At 42.9% G+C, this 25,688-nt stretch overlaps 1 protein-coding gene across 2 annotated transcripts in view; it reads left to right on the forward strand.

The window, feature by feature from the left end:
• The window catches only part of RAB3C (RAB3C, member RAS oncogene family), a 200,540-nt gene that overhangs the window by 89,358 nt on the left and 85,494 nt on the right, over window positions 1-25,688 (forward strand). For both annotated transcript variants that reach the window (XM_074952574.1, XM_074952573.1), the window contains exon 3: window positions 361-479. In XM_074952574.1, the coding sequence (XP_074808675.1) occupies window positions 361-479 (119 nt within the window). The remainder of the gene's footprint in view (window positions 1-360; window positions 480-25,688) is intronic.

The raw sequence follows: 25,688 nt of genomic DNA on the forward strand, positions 1-25,688 counted from the left end.
ATAAGTGACAGTCCCTGTCCCAAAGAGCTTGCAATGTAAATGGACAAGATAGATAATGGCTGTGTGTGAATGGAAGTATTATTATCCCCATTTTACAGGTGGGAGACTGAGACACAGAGATGAATTGACTGGGAAAGCTAGGAATAGTACCAAGATCTCCTAAGTCCCAGTCTAGTGCCTTAACCACAGGACAATCCTTCATCTCTTTAAAAAAAGAGAATGAAAAGCTGCCCAGTGACTTGAATGGAATTTCAAAGGTGTGAAGATGAAAATTTTTCAAAGCTCACTTCTGATTTTCAGAAAGATACAAATCACTTGACAAGGTAACATCTATATAAAAGATTATTTTTGTTGTTTTAGGACACGGCAGGTCAGGAGAGATATAGGACAATTACCACAGCCTATTACCGGGGTGCAATGGGCTTCATTTTAATGTATGACATCACAAATGAAGAATCCTTCAATGCTGTGCAAGACTGGTAAGTAAAACTTGGAACTAAGCACTAGAACTAAGGTGAGAGACAGAGTATTTGATTACCACTTTACTGCTGCTGCTTGCTGTTATGATGTGAACCATTTCAGGAAACAATTCTCCAAGCCCGGTCAACTCAAATACTAATTTACATCTTGTCAATATGAATTTGATTTTGGGGTTTCTCGAGTCACATTGCAGAAACTGGCCCATGAATGATTTGGGGGTCGGAGAGGAGGAGGCTTGTATTTATTACTTAAATGAAGCATTGCCTTCTGTTTTTCAGACTTGTCATTTCCTTTGCCCAAAAGATAGCTTTTAGTTTTCTGTTTTGAGAAAACACAATGAATGCTGTAGGACCTGTTGCGTAAAATTAAGGCTATGATTTAGTCATGGGTATTTTTAGTAAAAGTCATGGACAGGTCATGGGCAATGAACAAAAATTCACGGCCCGTGATCTGTCCATGACTTGTACTATAAATACTCCTGACTAAATCAGAGCCTTAATTTTGTGGAGCTTGTCTTCTGATTTATTTTTCTATCAATGTTCTGTTAATACCGCCAAGGCCAGCTGCCAGGGGCTGCCCACCCACCGCTGCTCCAGCCACACCCGCGACTGCCGCTGGGGGGCTGCTGATCTGTGGCTGCTCCCACCGCGCTGGGACTGCTGCTCGGGTGGTCCCCAGACCCAGCCGCACTGGCCGCTGCTTGGACAGTCCCTGGGGTTAGCCGCCCAAGCAGCGGCCGGTGCGGCTGGCCCCGGGGGCTGCGGAAAGTCACAGAACCCATGACTTGCGCAACCTCGGTAACAGATATGGAGCCCTACATATAATTTATCACAATCACTACGTTTTCTGGGGGGTTGATTAATATTTTAACACTTGCACTTTTGCTTTCCATAGTCTATTTATAGAACTACGTGAAATAGTGTATTAGCAGGTAGGCTAGCTGGTAAGGGCAGCACTCGGACATTCAACAATGTGAATGCTCTGAAGAAAACGGTGACACCAGTTGTGAAGCTTGTCTTCTGATTTATTTTTCTATCAATGTTCTGTTAACCTCATTTACTCACCACTGCTATCCTAGTGTTATGCCTGAAGAAGGAACAGGACTAGCAAAATTTTCTATTAGTTATGGTACCATCAATGTTAGGCAATTTCTGTGGCATTTCAATGGGGTGTAATTCAAAGTAGAATTGGGCTTATGATTATGAAACATTTTGTAGTCTGAACCAAGAATCTATCCTGTTCCCCATCAATAATCATATCTACAACATGTCAGGATATCTCTGGCTCTTTCTTGAACATTCATACCTTTTGTTATTGGATTGTAATGAGAAATTTGTGTAAATCACCTCTAGGGGCATTATGGGGAAAGAATCTCCTTCAACTCCCTCATGAAAATTGTACCTCTGGTTATCCACTTTAAATCCTCTGAGTTCTAAAAAACTAAAGCAAATTACAATCAGCATCATGGTCATTTCATCTTCTGTGGTGTTTTCTCAGTTGCGTAGCATTTGAAAATCCAAATGGGTTGGAAAGAGCTTCTGTTTCATCTGCACTGCAGATTTTACTTGAGGAAGTTCTCAACACTAGCCTTCTGTAGGTTGGCTCAGAAGGTCATGTAGGAGGCAGGCTGGGGCCACACTAAGGCAGGAGGGGCCCCACTTCTGCATTTATACAGGGCCTCAATAACCTGAACAGCTGGCTTCAAGGGCTGGTGCCACTACCCCAACTCACCTGTGCAGTGGATTGGAAGGTGAATTTCACCTCACTGTATCAACATAAGGCTCAAAGACTTTGTGCCTGTGGAGTAGGTTTCACTCTATATCCTGTAGTACATCACTGCCAAATGTGTAAAACTAGAACTACTCTCCATCCTGGAGGATGGTCTCTGTTTGGTACTTCGATCTTCAACAACAGGCAGTAATTTTCCAGTTTCCTGGGTGTAAATACTAAGCAAACACTTTTCTGTCTTTAATGTAGGAAGTGGGTACAAATAGTACATATTTTTAATAAAAAACATGATTTTTTTCATGCTAAAGGTTGCAAGGACTCAGTGTGAGATCTCTGTTGCCCAGCAAGCAGGCAAGAATCCAAATTAAAGAATTTCTTAGGTAAATCTGATCCAAAAGGGGAACTAAGGTTAACCTGGTATCATCTTATCTATTCTATTTTGGTTCTTATACCACCCTCATCACCGCAGTATCTGAGCACCATCCAGTATTGCACTAAGTGACATGATTAGTATCTGTCACCTGCGGTTTGTTCTTTCCCTCTCATCCTCTCCCCAGGAAGAGAATTGTGTGTACAGTGGAGTGTTGTAAGGTTTTTGTTTTGTTTTATGTACGTGCTTGCTATGCATTTATATTACAAAAAGAACAGGAGTACTTGTGGCACCTTAGAGACTAACAAATTTATTTGAGCATAAGCTTTCGTGGGCTACAGCCTACTTCATTGGATGCATAGAATGGAACATATAGTAAGATATACAGATAGATAGATACACATACAGATAAATTAGAAGTTACCATACAAACTGTTTCAGAGTAGCAGCCATCTTAGTCTGTATTCGCAAAAAGAAAAGGAGTACTTGTGAAGGTGTGAGGATACTTAACTTGTCAACTGTCTAAATGGGCCATCTTGATTATCACTACAAAAGTTTTTTTCTCCTGATGATAATAGCTCATCTTAACTAATTAGCCTCTCACAGTTTGTATGGTAATTTCCAACTTATCTGTATGTGTGTGTGTGTGTGTGCGTGTATATATATATATATCTTACTATATGTTCCATTCTATGCATCCGATGAAGTGGGCTGTAGCCCATGAAAGCTTATGCTCTAATATATTAATTTGTTAGTCTCTGAGGTGCCACAAGTACTCCTGTTCTTTTTGCGGATACAGACTAACACGGCTGCTACTCTGAAACTATTTATTTTACAGAAGGCAAGGTCAAAGAAGAGCCTCTAGCACTTGCAGTGGTAGGCAGTGAGTGATTTGTGATGGCCCTGAGTTTCTGGGAGAGTTTGTTTCACAGTCTGAGACCAGACCCTAAGAAAGCTCTGTCTGTCACACAGGCAAACTTTACCTTTATGTCAGAAAGTTCCATAGTGCCTGAGTAGTGGAGTTGTCAGCCACAGTCTTTGTCCCAGAGCTTTAGTTTATCTTTTAGAGGTGCTCGGCGCAGGCCAATGAGCACATTGAAGGTAAGAACTGAGCCCTTTAACTTGATCTCAGTGGTTTGAGCATTGGCCTGCTAAACCCAGGGTTGTGAGTTCAACCCTTGAGGGGGCCATTTAGGGATCGGGGCAAAAATTGGGGATTGGTCCTGCTTTGATCAGGGGTTGGACTAGATGACTTCCTGAGGTTCCTTCCAACTCTGATATTCTATGATTCTATGATTAGATATTCTACAGGAAGCCAGCATAGAGTGAAGGACAGGTGTGATGTGCTCATGGTAGCCTGTGTTGTTGAGGGGACATTGTTGTGACAATTGAGCCTGCAAAGTGTACCTCTGTTGTAAGCTCAAATGTAAAAAGTATGTGAAAATTTATCAGATATTACAATAACCATGAAAAATAGGCGTTGTTTACAAGATTGAATGTTGTAACAAGCGCAAAAGAACCGGACAAAAGAAGCTGGATTAGTCTAAACCAAAAAGGCCATGTTGATATAATCCAAAGACTGTTGAAATTATGGCTGGTAAAAACAGAAGATGTGGAATCGGAAGTTAATAGAGCAAAACTGGTCTGATGCATATTAGGCCTAATTGGTAGACAAAATAATGAGCGAGATAAACTGTTATGCCCACTTTTCCCCATTTGGGGTTCCTTAAAAAGAGACTTTGAAAAAGGACATCATCAATTCTGTTCAGATTAATTCAGATCAACTCTCTCTCTCATATCTCCTATCCCACCTTGCATCCCAACGCATCCCCCAAACTGCCAGCACTGCAACTCACCTCGACACATTTAAAGGACTTTTTACCTGAGGGGAAGGCCATCTGGCCTTAATCTTGTTTAAAGAACTTTGTTTTTACCTGAAATGCTGAAGTCATCATATTATTATGACATCCAATCCTCAGCCCATGAATGGGGTTATCTAACTGCCAGCACTGAAAAGGCACATAAGATCCTCACTGTCTTCCCTTCCCTTATTGTGTTATATCCCTTCCACCCTCAATTTTCTTTCCTTCTGTCCTCTCTCACTTCCCTAGCTTTCAATCAAATACTGAAGTCACCTATGCTGTAGTCATCCAAGCCTGCCTTGTCTACACACTACCACTTAAGTCGATATAAGTTACATTGCTCAGTGGTGTGGAAAAAACCACCCCCTTGAGCAACGTAAGTTACATTGACTTAAAGCGGTGTCTACACCATGCTATGATGGCGGGAGACACTCTCCCGCCAACATAGCTTCTGCCGCTCATTGAGATAGAGTAATTACGTCGACAGGAGAGCGCTCTCCCGTCAATGTCATGTGTCTTCGCCAGATGCGCTATGTCACTGCCACTAAGAAGAAAAGATCCAATCAGATGACATCCCTGACCAGATCGTAAACCAGGATCCAAGTAGTAGGTGTCATGGTCGACTTGCCAGCCAAAAGCAGCCCCTTATAACTAATCAGCAGTCCAGTGTTCTAAAACACATCAACAAAATCTATATTTCAACCATCTGTTCCATCCTGTCTCTCCTCCACTTTGTGTTTGTCTGTCTGTCCATTAAGAACAGGATAAGTAAATGCCTTCTGTACAGCACAGTAAAATTAACCCTTTCCTTTTCATCAAAGAAAGGTTGTTCTGGAAAATTAGATTGACATTTTGCCTCCCAAAGGAGAAAGGCTTTAATGGTTATGACTAAGTTTGTTTTGCATAATCACTCAACCACAGTTTCAATATAAATGCCTGTTTTGATTTCTTGTTCTTTCTTTTATTTAATCAATAAACTTTTCATTTGAATGAATGTTTTTGGGTGTTTCCCAAGTAACCGTAAAACCAAGGCCTCTGTTTAAAAGAACCTGAAACCTAGCTCTCACTATTTATAAACATTCATTGTCCAACATTAAACACCTTTAACTCTTTGGGCCTTTGAGATCAACATCCATACAACAGAAACTCCACAGTGTTTTGTACTTAAGTGTTCTTAAAGGCTGAGGGCTTCGTACCCATGTATATTGCACTGCTGTCGTTCAGATGGGAGGTGAGAAAGGAATGTATAACTGAGGCCAGGCCATTGTCCACCAAGATAGAATGGAGTCTCCTAGCCAATCAGAAATGGTAGAAAATATTCAGACATGGATGCTGGTAGACAAGAGCTTAGTATCAGCAAGGAGTCTAGGAGCACTTTTAAATTGTGGACTGAATTGACCAATTGTGGGTATGTACCTTCAGCCAAAGGAGACTCACCGTGGCTGCAAACTCCTTAGAGTGCCTTCCTCTGCTCACCAGCATAACTTCTCTTTTTCTCAGATTCAGCTTCAACCAGCTGTTCTTCATCCATGAGCTGATCTCAGCCAAGCACTGAGCCATCTTGGTGGTAATGGTATAATTGTATTTGGTGAAGGATAAGTAGTGCTATGGGTTATCTGTAATCTGTGAATCACTTTGCCCTACATGACATGCTGTAAATGCTGTTCCACAGACTCTTAAGGGATCAACTATTTTTAATTGTCTGTAAAGTGCTATGCACCAGTATGATGCTGTACAAGTAACAGAATGTAAACATCAATCACTAAGCATGCTCAAATCTTATTTTACCTTTATGCCATATCCCTCTTGGCTTCTCCTTGCTCTGCCTCCTTCCATTTCCATACTGCCTTGCACATCAAGGGGAGGAAGCATGGCCTTACGGTTAAGACACAAGACTGAAAGTCAAGGGATTTAGGTCATATTCCTTGGTCTGCAACAACTTCCTGTTGACCTTGAGCCAGTCACTTTGTAGTATATGTGCAGCTAGGCTAAGGTCCAACTCCCCTTTTGAAGATGTAATTTTGCAGACATAAAACTTATGTCTGTTTTTGTGCCTGCAGAGAAATTGTAGATAGAAATGTGATTATTCCAGTTTTTAACAAACAGACTGGTACCTGCAGAAGGGTGCTGCCCAGCTGATTATATGCGCTGTATTTTTCTGTGCTTTGGTTTTACCGTGTGTTACATGGAAATACAGGATTTGCCTATCTCTTGGGGTGATATGAAGCTTAAATCATTAATATGTGTAAAGTGCTTTGAGATCTGCAGACAGAAGGGGAACCTCTCTGATTCAAAGCAGTTAGGGGAGAATGCTTATCTGAGTTCCCCAAATAGAAAACTATTTATAGAGTAAGTGAACAGAATAAATCATTTATTATTTATATATTTCCCTGCCTGAATGTTTTCCCACCTTCTGCATCTGGTGTTTGGCACTCTGCCACTTCTAAGATAGCAATACCCAAGCATGCCACTGAAAGAAAAGATAAAATCGCTGTAGAATGCAGCTAGAAAATAAGTTAAAAGCTGCAGAGTTTAAGATGTTTGTGGAACACATTTTTCATTGTTTCTTAGCCAGTCTTTCTCCAAACTGTTAGGAGCAGCTGTAGACACTCAGTGGGCATGTGGGGTGAGCATGATAAGGAGCTTGGAAGGGCTGGTCCATGGTCTGGGTGGTGATACCGTGGCAGACTGCCAAAGCATCTCGCTTGTCAGGAGGTGGCATGGGCTTATTTGTCTTCTTTCTTTTGTGAGTATAGCTGCTATCCTGCTGCTCCTGATCTCAACTTGATTGCTTCCATTTCACAGCTGATAATTATTGTTGATTAGCCTGGGCTCCCGCACTGGTAGTACTCATAAAACTGCAGCATGCTCCTGTCAGTCAGGAAAATTAGAGAAGGCTCTGGGTGTCCGTGCTGCAGTAACACAGTGCAAAAAGCTAAACAAAGAAACCTTTAAAGGCTTTTTGAACTTTGTAAATGCTTTCCAGTGAGGTGGATGAGCTTCAGTGGCAGTACTGCCACTTCATACAGGTTCTGCAGGCCTTTCACAGTCCTTGTTCAGGCACAAATGCCATTGACCTCATGATTTTAATTAGAAAAGTCAATATACTAGGGACAACGTATGTGTCTGAGCTCTTCAGCATTTGATAAAGGAGTTCAGTGTAAAATTTGGACCTAGATGATGCTGTCTTATGAGCAATCTGTTCTGAGGCTGATGTACTCTGGTAAAATGCTGTTTTTCCTCTCACCTGAAAATCTGTTTGAACCTTCTCCTTTATAACAGACCGACTGCTGTACCCCAAAAGATGCAATCCCTAGGAGAGAGAGATTTTTATTTTTTAGAGATGGGATCGTCTTCACAACTGATGTCTTGTAATCTAATACCATACAACACGTGGAACATTTTTGGACTGCGAGTTTAGCTAGAAATCTCATAAGAAATGTAAATTTCAGCTGGATCACACACCCACACCAAGAATGTATGTATTTACCCTCCTTTCCCAAATTGAATCAGATAGAGGTACATGAAAACTAAGGAGAATATCAAAAGTTTTTTTTAACCTAACTAGAATCTATTTGGAGGGTCAGAAAGTTTGGTAGAGGTTTGGGAGGAGGGTTAGGTCAATTCTTGTTTTGTTCAGAGCGGTCCTCATCTATCTCGTTTAATTCTCAAGAAAAGCTTTGACAACCGTTTGCTTTTTTCAGTTATTTAGTTAATACCTTATTTAAAAAAAGGGACATGGGTGGATATGTAAAAGGACATGGAGATGCACAAATACAGCAGATGGCATTAAATAGTCAACATTTGCCAATAGCCACAAGACTATGGTTTCAAAGTTACTGTATTTATTTCCTATACCATGTAGTACTGAAGCTGTTGATAAATGTTTTTTTTTTAATGGCAACCAGTATATCCTATCTATAAAATCTATACAACCACTTTACAGTATTCCAAACTATTTTTGTTTAGTTCATCTAGTCAGAAACCAAACAACAGAACATCCTTTCCAGATTCATAAAAACATTGAAAACAACTTATTAGCCCTCCACTCTTTTAGCTATGTAGGCATTTATACCTACATTTATTTCTTGTAAGCTCTTTGTCGCAGGGACCATTTTTTGTTCTGTGTTTGTACAGCACCTAACACAACGGGGTCCCAATCCATAACTATATGTACTACTACTAATAATAATACTGTGTTCATTACAGTGGTATCAGAATACCTTCGTTGTTCCATTTTTGCCCCCCATTTTTAGCATTTTAGCTACTGGCTGACTCTATGGTCAAATTATATCTGTTACATAAAAATAACAGCCACCAAATACAAATCACCCAAATTAAAGTATTTGTGTTGACTTTTTTGGTATTCATACTTTTTTTTTTAAGTCCAGAAGGAACTCTTGTGATTACCTAGTCTAGTCTCTTGCCTAACACAGGCCTGAGAATTTCACCCAGTAAGTCCTGCAATAATTGCTAGAGATATTTAGAAAATAAATAAATCTAATCTTGATTTAAATATTTCAAATAATGGAAAAGCCAACACATCCCTATGTCAGTTTTCCAATGGCTAATTACCTCGCTGCTAAAATTTCTAATCTCAGTTTGTCAAGGTTCAGCTTCCAGCCATTGGATCTTGTTGTACCTCTGTCTGCTAAGTAAAGACAATTCTACTGTCAGAAATCTTCTCCCCATGTAGGTACTTGTAGACTACGATCAAGTCACCACTTAATCTTCTCTTGGGTAAACTAAATAGAATGAGCTTCTTTAGTCTCTCTGTATTAGGCCTTCCACATCTTGAATAATTGTAGCTCTTGTCTGAACCCTTTCCAATTAGTCAGCATTTTTTGAGGCTCTTCTAAACACAGTACTCCAGTAATGGTCTCACTAAAGTGCAGTATACGGAGGTAATCCCACCTCCCTACTCCTCTGCATTAGCTGAGCAGTGATCACATTGGCTTTCTTAGCTTAGCCTTTCTTAGCATCACCCTGAGTGAGAGTACATGTTCAGTTATTTGTTCACAACAACTCCTAAATTCTTTTCAGAGTTGTTGCTTTCCAATCTCTGCATATGTGACTTCCATTCTTTGTTTCTAGGGTATGGTAATCCTTTTTGCTATACTAAAACACACATTGCTCCAGTTAATCAAGTGTTCCAAACTGGCCTATATAACTGACCTTATCATTGTTTACCACTCCACCAGTGTTTCTGTCATCTGCAAACTTTAGCCACAATTATTTTATTTCTTCCAGAACGTTGATAAAGATATTGAATTGCACTGGGCCAAGAACAGATCCCTGCAGGACTCCACAAGAAACACTGTCACTGATTGATGATTCCCCACTTCCAATTACCTTTTGAGATCGATCAAAATAGCTAGTTTTCATTTGGTTTAATATGTATCATGATATATATGAATGTTAGTTTTAAAGATTAAAAATTATCTCTTGACTAACTGTCCCACAAAGAAATCATCCCTCTTCTATTTCCATTGCTTATGCTTCCAATAACCACTCTCTTAATAGACTTTTTTCTAATTATTTTTTCAGTTATTTTAGGGACTGGATGTATTGCTTATACAAATTAAAGCAGTAAAGAGGAGGTAAAATATTGATTTTATTGCTCTGACTCTCAAACATTTTGAACTGCTAGAATCTGAATTGTAGCTAACAGTGTTTGTTTGTTTTTTGTGAGCTCTACTTAATAGAGAGCAGGATGCAGCTGTTTGTGCATAAATTTGGTAAAAACATTCAGTACTTTCACACTTTCCGTAAAGGGAAGGAATCAGAATATGACCTGTAAGGCTCCAAACTTGTCATGGGCCTTAGCAAAATGGAGGTTACCACTTTTCTTTCTCAGTCAGAAATGACAGTCCTTGAAACAGAGTTAAGACTGCTCAGGTCAGAGTGAGGGGGGCCAGATCCTGTCGTTGGATTCTGCTAGCTTCTGCTCCTGGTTGCAGAAAGTACATCTATAATTCCCTCTCCTCAGGTGAGCCTGAAGTAGCCAGCCCACTGGAAAGGGAGTGGGGCCAGGTCAGCTGGGAATGCTTTTCTTTTATGGAAAACAACTATGTAAGTACTGAGCGCTTTGTTAGACATGCTGTCTTCCTGCAGTGAAGTGCTTATCACCCAGACACTCCCATTTTTCTCAGTGATTGCAGCTGAGTGCTGAGCACTTCTGAAAATCTGCCCATGAGTAGAAATTGCAAAGCAAAAACAATTTGATTCAGCAGATCTCCTAGGAAGCCTCTGCCAGAGGATCTCCTCTGGAGCTCTGGCTGGATTTTTAAGCTGTTCTCCCCTGTAGGTGATTTCTCCCCTTTAGCACAGCTGTCCTTGCAAGTGAAGGGTTTGCGGTTAGCATGGCCTTGTGCCAGTGGGGTGGATCTATTTCCTGTGAATGGAAAAACAGCTTGTAAGTCATTTTAATTTGTCTGTGTCAAGCCTACAGTCTAAACTGAAAAACAGCCGTTTAACTGAACTCTTTTGACAAGGTCCACATGATCGATGTAATTGGCTTAGTGGAATTTGATTTTCTTTAATTAATTTTACTAAATTTGAACAAGATATAAGTGAATGCAGAGAGCAGTATCATGCTCTCTGAGTGCATGTTGTCTGAATAGCTTAGGCCAGCGGTTCTAAAACTTCAGGTCGCAACCACGAAGTGGGTCTTGACCACAGTTTAATGGGGTTACCAGGTCTGGCTTAGGCTTGCTGAAGCCTGGGGCTGAAGCCCTTGGGCTTCTGCTTTGTTCCCCCTGCCTGTGGGGAAGTACTTGGACTTTGGCCCCCCCACGCAGGGCAGCAGAGCTTGGGCAGGTTCAGGCTTCGGTGTCCCCTCCTGGGGTCATATAGTAATTTTTGTTGTTAGAAGGAGGCCACAGTGCAATGAAGTATGAGAATCCATGTCTACACTTACAAGCTTACAGCGGCACAGCTGTACTGACATGGCTGTGCCTCTGTGAGAGCGCTCGTGTAGCTGCATTATGTTGTCGGGAGAGAATTCTCCCGTTGACATAATAAAACCAGCTCAACGAGCGGCAGTGGCTGCGTCTGCAGGAGAGCATCTCACACTGACATAGTGCTGTGCATACTAGTGCTAATGCCGGAAAAATGTATGTCATTCAGCGGAGTGTTTTTTCACACCCCTGAGTGACAAAAGTTTTGCCGACTTAAGTGCTATTGTAGATATGGCCTTAGTTATAAGATTACAGTGATTGCATTTGTTCTCTCTTTTATGTTGTCAGACAGTATGTATATTTGCATGCTGTTTTGCACCAGCTTGCAGCAGTCAGAAGAAATTTTTTCCATAGAAAACTATGACAACTCAGACATTTTAACTCCCATCTCAGAGTTTGAACATTTCTGCCAAATCATGTTAACACTGGAGCTGGTCAGGAATTTTCCATCGAAATGATTTTCTGATGGAAAATGCCTTTTTACAAAAATAATAATAATAATAATCAAGAATGAAAATGAAATTGACAGTAGTCTTTCCTGAGGGCAGACAGCAATTTGAAAAATTCTGTGTCAGTTCTTCTAAAATAGAATTTTTTAGAATTTATGAAAAATTTTGAGATTTTTAAATTTTTGACTTGAATTGGGACAAAACTTCTTCGTAGGATAGAAATTCTATTTTCTGGACAGCTCTAGTTAACACTACGTTTTTAATGGACATCAATAGAATTGAGTGGGTTTTTTCCCCCCATAAAGGTTTCAGCCTAGATAGGGTGTTAGTCTGTGTGTTTAATGACTTTGAATGGAGGACTTCTGCCACTGCCTCTCCCTTGCTGCATTACCCTAAAGACAACAGTTCAGAAGTTCTTGCAAAGAGAGCACCTCCTGCTCCAGCTCCTCTTCCCGCTCTGTTTTAACAGCTCTCAATCTGCAGCCTCCTTCTGAAGCCTCACACATCCTGTTCTGATTCTTAGGAGACTACTTCTTCCAGAAGGAATCCTTCCCACCTGCTACCCCATGTCCCCTGGGAAGGGCAGGAAACAGCAAGCAGAGTGTGGGAGCTTTAGGAGATGGTCTAGGCTGGCTTATGAAGAGGTGGGAAGCTTGCGACAGCAGGCTGCTGCTGGTCTGTTCTGGGACTTGTACTCTTATTGCATATTTCCTTGAGTCTTGCTGCAGAATTTAGTCCTAATATGCTACACAGTAAAAGGTGCCTTACCCTTAGATGAGGTTCAGTGAAGGCGAAATCAAAGTCAAGGCAGCCTACATCTAATCACTGTGTCCTTTTATCCTTGTCCGTGTGACACAGGAGATGGGTATTAAGAATAGGAGCTGGACAAAGGCAATAGCAGTAAGACTCTAGTCTTCGTGTGAGACGAGGCTGAATACAGAGCTCTGCTGTGCATACAAAAATATTAGAAGTTAAACCACTAAAAACTTCATTGTAAATGGATACTTTCTGAGTGTACGTGGGACTGACTGTGAGGGGGTTCCATATAAAGGAACTTCCAGAGTGAGAGAGAGAGAGAGAGTCTCACCTTTTTCTCTCACAGGGATTTAACATGTCTTTCCTCCTTTTTGTTGTTGTTGTCGTCTTTAATCTAAAATAAAAAAAAGCATCTAGATTCTTAGGGTATGTCTACACTGCGCAAAAAAAAAAAAAAAAGACCTGCAGGTGTGGGGCTCAGAGCCTGGGTCAACTGACTCAGGCTCATGGGGCTCATGCTACAGAGCTAAAAATATCAGGGTAGCTGTTCCTGCTCAGACTAGAGCTGAGCCCACCCCTCTCGCCAGGTTTCAGAGCCCGAGCAGAAATGTCTACAATGCTATTTTCAGCCCTAAATCACAAGCCCTGTAAGCTTGAGTCAGTTGATCGGGGCTCTGAGACTAGCTGCCATAGTTTTGTTTGTTTGCTTTTCAGTACAGATGTAGTCTACTGCAATTGGTTCCCCTCCCCAACCACCTGGGTTGCAGGTGTGTGTTTCAGAGAGGCTGGTGGGAATGGACAATGAATTTCAGCATTGTTGATGTGGTTCTACCTGTAGCCAGCTTGAGGGGAACAAGTACTTCTGAGTGAGAACTCTGGTTGGATTAAAGGATTTTTGGATTGTAAAACAATGTGGCCTCACCTTTCCCAGTTGGATATCCATGATGTTACAGTACTGTTATCAGCTAGATTAAATTTTGTTATGGATTGAGTTAAAACTCCCATTGAGATTGATGGGTGTGAACTCACCCATCAATTAATATAACTGTAAGGATAAGCTCCCTCTTAAAACAAAAGGTGAGAACCTGCCCAGGAGAATTTGGCTGAATGCAGTTTTGGGTGGGTGTGTGGGATAGGGTGGGAAGAGCTATCACATAGAAATTTAGCATAGACAAAAATAGAAAGAGAGGGAGAGGCAAGAAAGGTAAGCAGAAGCATATAAGCACAGTGTGACCCTGGAAAAAGCTAGTGAGACCCTCTGGGTCTGGTGTTGGCTAAAGAGGCTGGGGGGCTGTAATCTAAGAAATGGCTCCTCTTCTTCTTCTGCATTCAGAAACACAGGACTTTGTACGTGTCAGGAATCAGGGCCTGCAACAGCACTAGTCTCCAGGCAACCTTCTTTAACTCTACTCAGCACTGATAAGGCCTCAGCTGGAGTATTGTATCCAGTTCTGGGCACCACACTTCGGGAGAAAGTCAAGAGAAGAGCAACAAAAATGATTAAAGATCTAGAAAACAGGACCTACAAGGAAAGATTGAAAAAATTGGGTTTGTTTAGTTTGGAGAAAAGGCGACGGAGGGGGGACATAAAGTCTTCAAGTACATAAAAGATTGTTATAAAGAGGACAGTGATAAATTGTTCTCCTTTGCAACTGAGGACAGGACAAGAAGTAATGGGCTTAAATTGCAGCAAGGGAGATTTAGGTTAAACGTTAGGAAAAACTTCCTAACTGTCAGGGTGGTTAAGCACTGGAACAAATTACCTAGGGAGGTTTTTAAGAATAAGTTAGACCAGGCGTTCCCAAACTTGGTTCGTGGCTTGTTCAGGGTAAGCCCCTGGTGGGCCACGAGATGCTTCGTTTACCTGAGTGTCCGTGGGTACAGTCACTCGCAGCTCCCAGTGGCCGTGGTTCGCCGTTCCCGGCCAATGGGAGCTGCGGGAAGTGGCGTGGTGGCCCGCCAGGGGCTTACCCTGAACAAGTTGTGAACCAAATTTGGGAACCCCTGGGTTAGATAAACACCTGTCAGGGATGGTCTTAATACTTAGTCCTGCCTCAGTGCAGGGGATGGGACTAGATGATCTCTCGAGGTCCGTTCTAGTCCTAAATTTCTATGGTTCTATAAATCTCATCGTACAGCTGGCCTGCAGCAGGTTGCCTGATTGGCCACACCTCCTGCTTGGCTGGAGGACCCAATAAGGCAGCTCTTAAGCCAGCAGCAGAAACTGCTTGCTGACTGCTTAATGCTCATGTCCCCCACTGTGATTGCTTCTGTGTTACTTTGTTCCTGCTGCTCCTGCCTTGCTCCCAACCTTGCACCCTTCCTTGCCTGTTACCTTGCTCACTCCAATTCCTGCCCTCCAGCTTGACCTGTGCTTTTGGATTCTTACTGACTCCTGGTTGACCCTCGCCTCTGATCCCAACACTTGGTTCCTGATGCCTGATCCAAGTACTAGATCTGATGTCTGCTTTGAGCATTAGTTTAAACCACCCTCATCCCTATTGCCTGACAGTTCATCCATTATAAATAATCAAGATTATATTAATAAATAAAAGACTCCATCAGTTTCTACATCCAACTGGAACATCCCCAGGGCCCTGAGCTAAAAGGGGTAAGAGTACATATTTTGCCCTTTATTGGTGGAAAACATAAAGATAAAACTTGATATGGTTAGGAGTTTTTTTTATTTGACAAGCTATCTTGCTGTTTGAAGCAGATAACCCACTATTCTGCATCTTAAAAACAGACTCAAACTAGTGTTTACCAACTTTGGTCACTGGAAATCTGGTCAAAGTTCAGCTAATGTCTTCTTTGCCTACATTTATTATAAAAATATAAGAATGGCCATACAGGGTCAGACCAATGGTCTGTCTAGCCCAGTATCCTGTCTTCCGACGGTGGCCAATGCCAGGTGCTTCAGAGAGAATGAACAGAACAAACAATCATCAAGTGATCCATCTCCTTTCATCTAGTCCTAGTGTAACCCACACACCTTCTGGGTGTGTGGTGTTCTGTCCCATCTAGTGGTATCGAGACCACTTAGAGATTAATGAGTCCGCTCTACAGCCTTAGCTAAGAGCCGTATGGGTTTTAGCTCATGCAGTAGAGGCTCATGCACTAAGCTCCAGAGGTCCCCAGTTCAATCCTGGCCGCCAGTGACCGGGGTTTGTTGGTGTTACAAGTGGGGACTTATCTGGTATTTTAACTGGGAAGTCTCTGAAGCTTGGGACGCGCTTCCTCAGCTAGGAGAAGTATGTAACCCACACATCTGCTGAGTGTGGTGTTCTGTCCCGTCTAGTGGCACCAAGACAACTTAGAGATTAATGAGTCTGCTCTATAGCCTTCGCTAACAGCCATGTGGCTTTTAGCTCATGCACTAAGCTCTAGAGGTCCCAGGTTCAATCCCGATTACCAGCGTCTGTCGGTTACACCAGCTTCTGGCAAACAGAGGATAGGGACTCTCAGAGCATGGTGTTGCATCCCTCCACATCCTGGCTAATAGCCATTGATGGACCTATCCTCCAGGAACTTATCTAGTTCTTTTTTGAACCTTGTTTATAGTTTTGGCCTTTACAACATCCCCTGCCAAAGAGTTCCACACGTTGACTGTGCGTTCTGTGAAGTTCGAAAAAGTTGAAAGAAAAAAAGTTGAAAAAGACCTTCCCCTCTCATGGGGTCCCAGAGCTCAGTCTCCAGCCCAGGCCTGAACATCTGCAGTACAATTAAACAGCCCTGTAGCCCGAGCCCCATGTCAACTGATACAGGCAAGCCACAGGTGTTTCATTGCAGAGCAGATGTATCCTAAATGTCATACAAGAAGCGTTTTTCAGAACCGCTAGCATTCCTTGTTGTCCGTCAACTGACAGGCAGACACTAGAATGAACTTATCTAATTTAGCTGTGGACCTGATTGAGCGCTGAGTGAAGTTAATGGAAAGACTCCTACAGACTTCAGTGAGAGCTGGATTGGGCTCAGAGTCTGCATCTGCTAGCTGGACATGCCGGGTGTGTTGCTCTTGTGGACATATTGGATGTGAATGCATAGAGAACAGATCCAGTTGAGCCAAAACTTTAGCTACTCTGGCCACACCAATAATATCTGTGCTGGAAATAGCTCTTCACCCATCAACACTGGCTGTCACATTGCATCCCTTCCTAAGGGATGCAGTGGTATCTTTTGAATTGTTGTCAATAGATGAAAGAAAATTAGAAATGAGGTTAGTATATTAATGGAAAAGCCGCACAATGATTAAGGCCATTAGGTGAGCTTCTCTCTTGCTACATGCACTGCTGCAGAGTATATGTTTTACCATTCTCTTTGCTTCTGCCTGTCAGTTTAATTTGCAGTTGAATGCTAACAGGCAGCAAGTGTTTGATCTACAAATAGGATGTTTTTTCTTTTACCTCTTGATATAGAGCAGTTCCATCATTTAAGAGAAATACGATCATTTTGTTGTGCGTTGAAGAGGTATGCCCTTCTGGGCAAACACCCCCTCTCCTCCCCAGTCCTCAAGCATGTAAGGCCTGATAGGCAGTATAACTCGGGCAGTTATGCCGCCCAGAGAGCCTTGTGCAGGTTATCCGTACCTCCTGTGTGACATGGAGCTCTGCTCTGTGGGGCTGTATCCAGAGCAGCTTTGGGAGTTGTTGTGGAGGTGAGCTGGATCGCGTCAGAGCTGTGGCCAATTTGAGTACACAAATCCACCCCAGACACGAGGCATAGGGGAGTTGTCACGAAGGCTACTACAGCTTGAGGGAGCAACAAAAACTGTGGAGCAGTCTGGGAGAAGATTCTATCTCTTGTGGAACATGCCTGCCCCATACCTGTTTACCTGGGCTTGATACAGAGGAGCGGATTTAAACAGATATCTCAGTTTCTCTGCATGGTTCCATTTTGCACACAAACAGCTACAATAAGCTGCACATTTGAAGTTGGTTGTTTTATTTCAATCCTGTGATTTTAAAAATTAAAATGTCAGAGGATCACTGCACAGCTAATATACTGTAAAAGCAAAAAGAAGCATTAAGGGCTGAGTTTTCAAAGGAATTTCAATTAAGTATCTGTTTTTTTCAGGCTGTGTTGTTCGTATAATAGATGCATATAAAAAGGCATTTGTACCATTTAAAACTATAAAATTAAACAGCCTTTTATCACAAAACTAAAGATACCACTGCTGCTTCACGAACCTGTAAAAAGATTTATTCCATTGTCCTCTTCTTACTATCTTCTTATCAGATGTGGAGCTTGCCAAACCAATTTGGAGTAGCCTTATCAGCAAAGTGCAGAGCCCTCAGTCCACCATCACATCTGGTCAGAGGGTGGTCATCAGTGATGTGTGACACTGTCTGGTTTTGGCCACAGCAGGATATGGGATCCTCTCATCGGCGCTAAGTGTGAAGGCTGACTGCACATTGACCCTGGCCCATTTGAAATCGGTTCAGAAGGGCCCAGGGCCAATGTGGCAGATCAAACCTGGGTACACACCTGGTCAGGTCAGTTACAAGAGACTGGTTTCTGACATCAGCTGTAGACCATTCTTCATGCCACATTGACAAGGCAGAGAAGTCAGCCCATAACAGGTGCCTCAATGACAAGCCTGCTTTTGCATGTTTGAGGAGTTTGTGTACAGCGGTAGGCTCAGGTTTGCCCTGATCTTCTCAATCATTCTGGCAGTAGCATCCTCACAATGGATGTGTGAATGAGTGATATTGCTTAACATAGGGAGCCATGGTACCGGTGGGGTGAAATCGTTCAAGTTACAATGCACATGGTTAAGTATAGTTGTATGTCAACTAACTTGATGTGAGATTAATTGAACCAGACTGGAGCACAGCATTCTGCTGAAGTTAACGCTTTTCATAGTGTAAGTCCCCTGGCAAAAAAGTGACACCTTTTGAAAAGTATATTCTCTCTCATCAAAACTCAACAAAATATTATGAGGAAGCTTTTTATGAATTAATAACTTGATGGAACAAATCTGTTAGAACACAGACTTTTTTATAATTTAAGTGTGCGCTTAGCAGCTTTTCACCTTGTTTTGGGTTGAATGCTAGAAATTGTAAACTGCTTATTAATAAATGTGCTGCTCTAGGCTGATATATTAGCCTTTCCCTCAAAAGGCCTGGCTTTGTGTAGGTCATAAGTGGTGAGTTGGTTTCAGTTCCCGATACAGGCACACTTGTCAGTTTCAGAGAACCACCACAGAGTCTGGCACAACTGGAAATCTCTTTCTCAAGGAATGGCCAGAATTGACGTAGCCAGGGTGTTACAGGACAAGGGTGAGGTAGATCACAAAAGATGTGTGGGGTAGCACACACTGTAACTGCCTCTCAGCATGAACATCCTGTTCATACAAAGGAAAATGTTGCCAAGAAAAATTGATTTCCATTTTTAATTGATGGCTTCCGTAACTTTTAACACAGAACAGTTACTAATAACTACAGAAAAATTAAGTCAGTATAAATTAAAATCTTGGATATGCCAGCAAGATAATCCAGGTGAAATAAAAACATCTTTGAAATTTGTAGCTTTGCTAAAATGGATGGCTATAGGCTTGCCTTGAAGATGACTCTTAGTGAGTTATGGAAAAGTAGTGTTTGCCTGTTAGCTTCCGAGGGGCTCTGTCGGTTGCTATATCTGATATTTGTCTTAAGCAACACAGTAGCTTGGACAGAACTGCTATGATGAAGATATTTCCTTATCTTTTTCTTTTTGTTAATCCTGAATTTAAATATGCATATTACAAATGGAAATTTATGCAAATCCTTATTTGACTGTTTTTGTCTTGGAAATAATAAACCTTTGATTAAAAGTTTTGAATTGCATAGAAAAATGTTTTCAAATAATTTACACTCAATATAGCTATTAAGGCTTCATAGCAGTCTAGTAGTAGTGACTGCTATTGTTAAGTTTGCAAGACAGTTTTCGTTATCTCTTGTTTTTTACTCACATAAATTATAGGAAAAAAATCACTTGCAGGACTGAAATTGTCCGTACTTGGTCTCAGCCCAGAGGCACTACATCTATATCTGTATAGATATACAAATAATGAAAACCTTATGTATAATACATTTTAATTTGAGCAACTTTATTCCTATGAAAAAAGAAAAGGAGTACTTGTGGCACCTTAGAGACTAACCAATTTATCTGAGCATGAGCTTTCGTGAGCTACAGCTCACTTCATCGGATGCATACTGTGGAAATTGCAGAATACATTATTATATACACAGACACCATGAAACAATACCTCCTCCCACCCCACTCTCCTGCTGGTAATAGCTTATCTAAAGTGATCATCAAGATGGGCCATTTCCAGCACAAATCCAGGTTTTCTCACCCTCCACCCCCCCACAGACAAACTCACTCTCTTGCTGGTAATAGCCCATCCAAAGTGAGCACTCTCTTCACAATGTGTATGATAATCAAGGTGGGCCATTTCCTGCAGGAATCCAGGTTCTCTCACCCCCTCCGAAAACCACACACACAAACTCTCCTTACAACGTGCATGAAAATCAAGGTGGGCCATTTCCAGCACAAATACAGGTTCTCTCACCCTCCCCCCCCAAAACCCACACACACAAACTCACTCTCCTGCTAGTAATAGCCTATCCAAAGTGACCACTCTCCTTACAACGTGCATGAAAATCAGGTGGGCCATTTCCAGCACAAATCCAGGTTTTTTAACCCCCCCCCCCCACACACACACACACACAAACTCACTCTCCTGCTGGCAATAGCTCATCCAAACTGACCACTCTCCCCACAATGTGCATGACAATCAAGGTGGGCCACTTCCAGCATAAATCCAAGTTTAACCAGAAGGCCGGGGGGGGGGGTAGGAAAAAACAAGGGGAAATAGGCTACCTTGCATAATGACTTAGCCACTCCCAGTCTCTATTTAAGCCTAAATTAATAGTATCCAATTTGCAAATGAATTCCAATTCAGCAGTTTCTCGCTGGACTCTGGAATCTGAATCTGCAATTTCCACAGTATGCATCCGATGAAGTGAGCTGTAGCTCACGAAAGCTCATGCTCAGATAAATTGGTTAGTCTCTAAGGTGCCACAAGTACTCCTTTTCTTTTTGCGAATACAGACTAACACGGCTGTTACTCTGAAACCTGTCTTTATTCCTATGGCATTTAATTCTCAGACCACAGAATCATGGGAGGAGAAGAGTCTTTGTTCTTATTCTTGTAACCATTCCTCTCTCCCTTCTGGCTCCCATTCCCTCCAAAACTTGGCATGTAAAATAGTCCTTTCATGACTGATAGTCTACTGATATCTCTGACTTCTCCGCAGCTCTGAGCCCCCACCTTTTTAATTCCGGCACCAACTTTCTCCATTCCACACTCTCCTTCAACCTTGACTCTCTTGTTCCTCTCTTTGATTACTCCACTTTTCCCAAAGACCCTCAGCTTTAGCTTACTCCTTCCACTTATGTTCTCCTGGCACCAGGACACTTCTGAAGAAAATCCAGGTCATACCTGAACTTCCTGAACTATAAATGTGTCCTGTTCCTCTTCAGTACTGCCAGCCATCTTCTTTGCTCATAGTTGCCGCCTCATTGTTCTATATCTACAACCTCAACATCTGATTGTATCCTTTTGACTGTCTATCAAGCTGTCTTCTCCTTTCTTTTCCTCATCCTTCCCCCAGCTCCAAACAGCCCGACAATTTTTTGAGTGAAGCTTTTTCCATCTCCTTCTTCTCTCCACCTTCTTCCTCTCCCCATGCCTTTTCCTTCTTTACTCCACCCTGTCAGATGACCAGATAATAGGCAGACAGGCCTTGTGGTGGGAGCAGGAGTCAGGCCTACTTGTTGGAATCTGAATGCCAGAGCCAAGGGTCAAGGATCAGAACCAGATGACCTGGAGTCAGGGAAGGCAGGAACAGGGCTGGTTCCAAGGCAGGAGTAAGGCAGGGTCTAGGCTAGAGCAGGGCAAGATCAAGGCTGAGGCAAGCACAGGGAGGCAAAGAATCTGTGGGTGTGTGCACTGAAAAGCTGGTCATTCTCTGCAGCTGCTGGGCTTAAGGACAAGCCATCTGATTGCCTTAGTCAATTAGGTGTTTCTGCAGTGGTCCCACTGAGCTCATTGACTGCTTCAGCTGCAGGCCATCATTCTGACAGTACCCCTCACCCCTTTGATGGCATCTCAGGTGCCCCACGGCCTGGTTTCTAAGGGTAGGTTTGGTGAAAATTTTGTAGCAGATCTGGGGTGTGAATATTTTCCACTGGTTCTCAAGATTTTTCATCAGGGCTGTAACCTTCTCAGTCTACTAAGTATTGGAGTTGCCCCCTAATCCATTGAGAGTCCAGATCTGTCAAGCAAAGTACTCTTCTTATCCCTGAAGGGTGATAGGCAGGAGCAATGGAGTGGAGCAGGATGGGAGTGGCTTCTCGGTGAACTTTGGGAGGGAGACATGGAACATAGGGTGGATCCTGAGGGATTCAGGTAACTGCAACTAGAATGCCACTAACCTGATTTATTCCAGAATCTAAACAAGTCCAGATACTTGTGGTCTAACTTAGTCGACAGGTGAGTTAACTTAAGTGGACACCCAAACCTGATTCCCAGTGGCAAAAGTAAGGGTGGCTTGGCGGCTCTGATCGATGTGATGCTTGTATGCCTCCTTGGTAGACACTGGGTGTTCCTTTAGTTCTAGATGTACTTGAAGGTGGTGAGCAATTAAGTCTGTGACAGTGGCTACCAGAGATCCCATGTGGATGTCTGGGTGGTACGCAGATGAGATGGAGCTTTCTATGCCCAGAAGTATTAGAAAGTCCTGCCAGAAATGGGAGATGAACTGAAAGTCTTGGTCTGACATGATATCAGTTGGCAGTCTGTGTTTCCAAAACTGTCTTCAGGAAGAGATGGGGAGTCTCTGGAATGGTAGGGATGGCAGGGTCCGGGACAAAGTATGCCATTTGGTAAACAGTTCCACCACCACTAAAATCATTGCATGCTCTTGAGAGCATGACAGATCCACAATAAAGTCCATGGATGCAGTGGACCACAGTTGTTGTAGGGGGGGCAGGGGCTGGAGAAGACAAGCAGCCTCTAATGCAGGCACAGAGGTCACTTAATTTTATGTACCACTTGATTTGATGCATAATTTGATGAAAATGTCCAGTGCCAGCTCGTCCTTGATCTCTGCACCGAGACCAAGCTGGAAATGGTAATGCTGCTCTGCCTCATGCCACTTGATGTCAGTCACTAGGTACTGGAATGCTACCAAATACTGAGCAACTGTTTGGCAATTCTATCACAGTTCTCAGAGGGCAGCCTCTGCTGAGTGCGCGCAGTTCAGGTCATCAAAAATTACTGCCATGGCTTGCACCCAAAGTTCTCCAACTAGCCAAGGAGCAGGCTAGACTTCTCTAGGAGTGGGGAAGTTAAGGCCAAAGCCTCCCTGGTCAGCAGGTTAATAAGTTCTATTGGGCTTCATCAGTGGGGAAGGCTTGTGGTCATAAGAACATAAGAATGGCCATACTGGGTCAGACCAAAGGTCCATCCAGCCCAGCATCCTGTCCACCAACAGCAGCCAATGCCAGGTGCCCCAGAGGGAGGGAACCTAACAGGCAGTGATCTACTGAACTCTCTCCTGCCATCCATCTCCACCCCCTGACAAACAAAGGCCTGGGACACCATTCCTTACCCATCCTGGCTAATAGCCATTAATGGACTTAACCTCCATGAATTTATCCAGTTCTCTTTTAAACCCTGTTATAGTCCTAGCCTTCACAACCTCCTCAGGCAAGGAGTTCCACAGATTGACTGTGCGCTGAGTGAAGAAGAACTTCCTTTCACTTGTTTTAAACCTGCTACCTGTTAATTTCATTTGGTGGCCCCTAGTTCTTATATTATGGGAACAAGTAAATAACTTGTCCTTATTCACTTTCTCCACACCACTCATGACTTTATATACCTATATCATATCCCCCCTTAGTCTCCTCTTTTCCAATCTGAAAAGTCCTAGCCTCTTTAATCTTTCCTCATATGGGACCCGTTCCAAACCCCTAATCATTTTAGTTGCCTTTTCTGAACCTTTTCTAATGTCAGTATATCTTTTTTGAGATGGGGGGACCACATCTGTACACAGTATTCAAGATGTGGGCGTACCATGGATTTCTATAAGGCCAATAAGATATTCTTCCTCTTATTCTCTATCCCTTTTTTAATGATTCCTAACATCCTGTTTGCTTTTTTGACTGCCTCTGCACACTGCATGAACACCTTCAGAGAACTATCCGCGATGACTCCAAGATCTTTCTTCTGATTAGTTGTAGCGAAATTAGCCCCCATCATATTGTATGTACAGTTGGGGTTATTTTTTCCAATGTGCATTACTTTACATTTATCCACATGAAATTTCATTTGCCATTTTGTTGCCCAATCACTTAGTTTTGTGAGATCTTTTTGAAGTTCTTCACAGTCTGCTTTGGTCTTAACTCTCTTGAGCAGTTCAGTATCATCGGCAACCTTTGCCACCTCACTGTTTACCCCTTTCTCCAGATCATTTATGAATAAGTTCAATAGGATTGGTCCTAGGACTGACCCTTGGGGAACCACTAGTTATCCCTCTCCATTCTGAAAATTTACCATTTATTCCTACCCTTTGTTCCCTGTCTTTTAACCAGTTCTCAATCCATAAAAGGATCTTCCCTCTTATCCCATGACAATATAGTAGAAGCAGACACTGACTTGGGAGCTTGCAGAATTTGCTATGGTTGCTGCTGAATTTATCTGGCAGCAGAATCTTTGGTTCGTGAGGGGTCAGGGTCGGGGTGGCAGGTGGTGTGACTAGGGCTTACAGGACCTGCAGGGCAGCAATCTATGCTTACAGATTCTGGGCCTGCAGATTCTATCAAAAGGGAGACACTGGTCTTGTTGGGATCCATGCCCACGGAGCTAGACCCCTATTTCCCTGAATTATTCCTTCCTTTTAGTTGGGGCTGCTCAGACTGTTAGGAGACCAACTCAGAGGCAGTCAGGCCTAGCAATCGGAGCAGGAGTCAGGCCTAGTGGTTAGAGTGTGACTGCCAGAGCCAAGGGTTGAGACAGAGTCGGAACCAGGAATCAGAGCCAAGGGTCAGAACCAGATTAACTGGAGTCAGGGAAGGCAGGAGCAGGACGGGAACAAGGCCATGTGAATGGCCGGGTTTTGGCTGGAGCAAGGCTGGGTGCAGGGCATGGTCTAGACTGGAACAGTCCTTGGAGTGAGGTGAGCATGGGAAGACAGAGAATCCGTGTGTGTATGTATGTGTATTGAGCAGCCACTGATCCTCTTCAACTGGTGGGGTTAAAGGTAAGCCACCTGACTGCCTTATTCAATCAGGTGGTTCTGCTGTGGACCAGCTGTGCTTATTTGTTGCCTCATGAGTGGGCAGGAACAGCTGCAGGCCCTAATTCCTGACAACCCCTGTGGCTTCTCACTTTTTACTTCAACCTCTCTACCACTCTCCTTGACCCATCCCTTGTGTTTACTGAACTCTCTTGCTCTTACTCTCACATCATCCCTCTGCCTTGTTTTCAACCCTCTCCTCCAGGGGCCAGTACAGAGCAGGGACAAGTCTATGGGGCTCACAGAGGAGAAAGCCAGGAGTGTGTCTGGGGTCCTGTTGTACTCTGGGTTTTCTGTCCAGAGATATGGAACCCTGTGAGACGTAGATTCTGCAGGACCAGTCTGATGGCATTGTGGCTGACCCGACTGCAGGATCATACTGGTCGCAGTGGGGCTGATCTAACTATATAGAATTGGACCAGCAGGAACATTGCAGAGTGCAGAAGGACCTGGTGCTTCTGGACTAAAGCAGACAGACAGGAAGGGCTGCCTCCTAGCACTCACTTGACTACCATTGAATCCAGTCAGGCTTGTGAGTGAAGTTTAAGTGGGTGGAGATTGAGTTCTTGGCCCTAAACCTGCAGGGCAGTTAATTAGCTCTGGGTTTGGCCACACCTCTCATATCCTATTAGAGTTTTGCTAATATTTCATAAACAACAGGTTTTGGTGATTTCATATTACCAAGGACTCGTGTGTTTGCAAGTGGGAAAGAAATGTCTGGGAGGGTGGCCAAGGAAGTT

The sequence above is a fragment of the Natator depressus genome, chromosome 5 (genome assembly GCF_965152275.1).
Source record: "Natator depressus isolate rNatDep1 chromosome 5, rNatDep2.hap1, whole genome shotgun sequence".
NCBI classification, from domain to species: Eukaryota; Metazoa; Chordata; order Testudines; family Cheloniidae; genus Natator; species Natator depressus.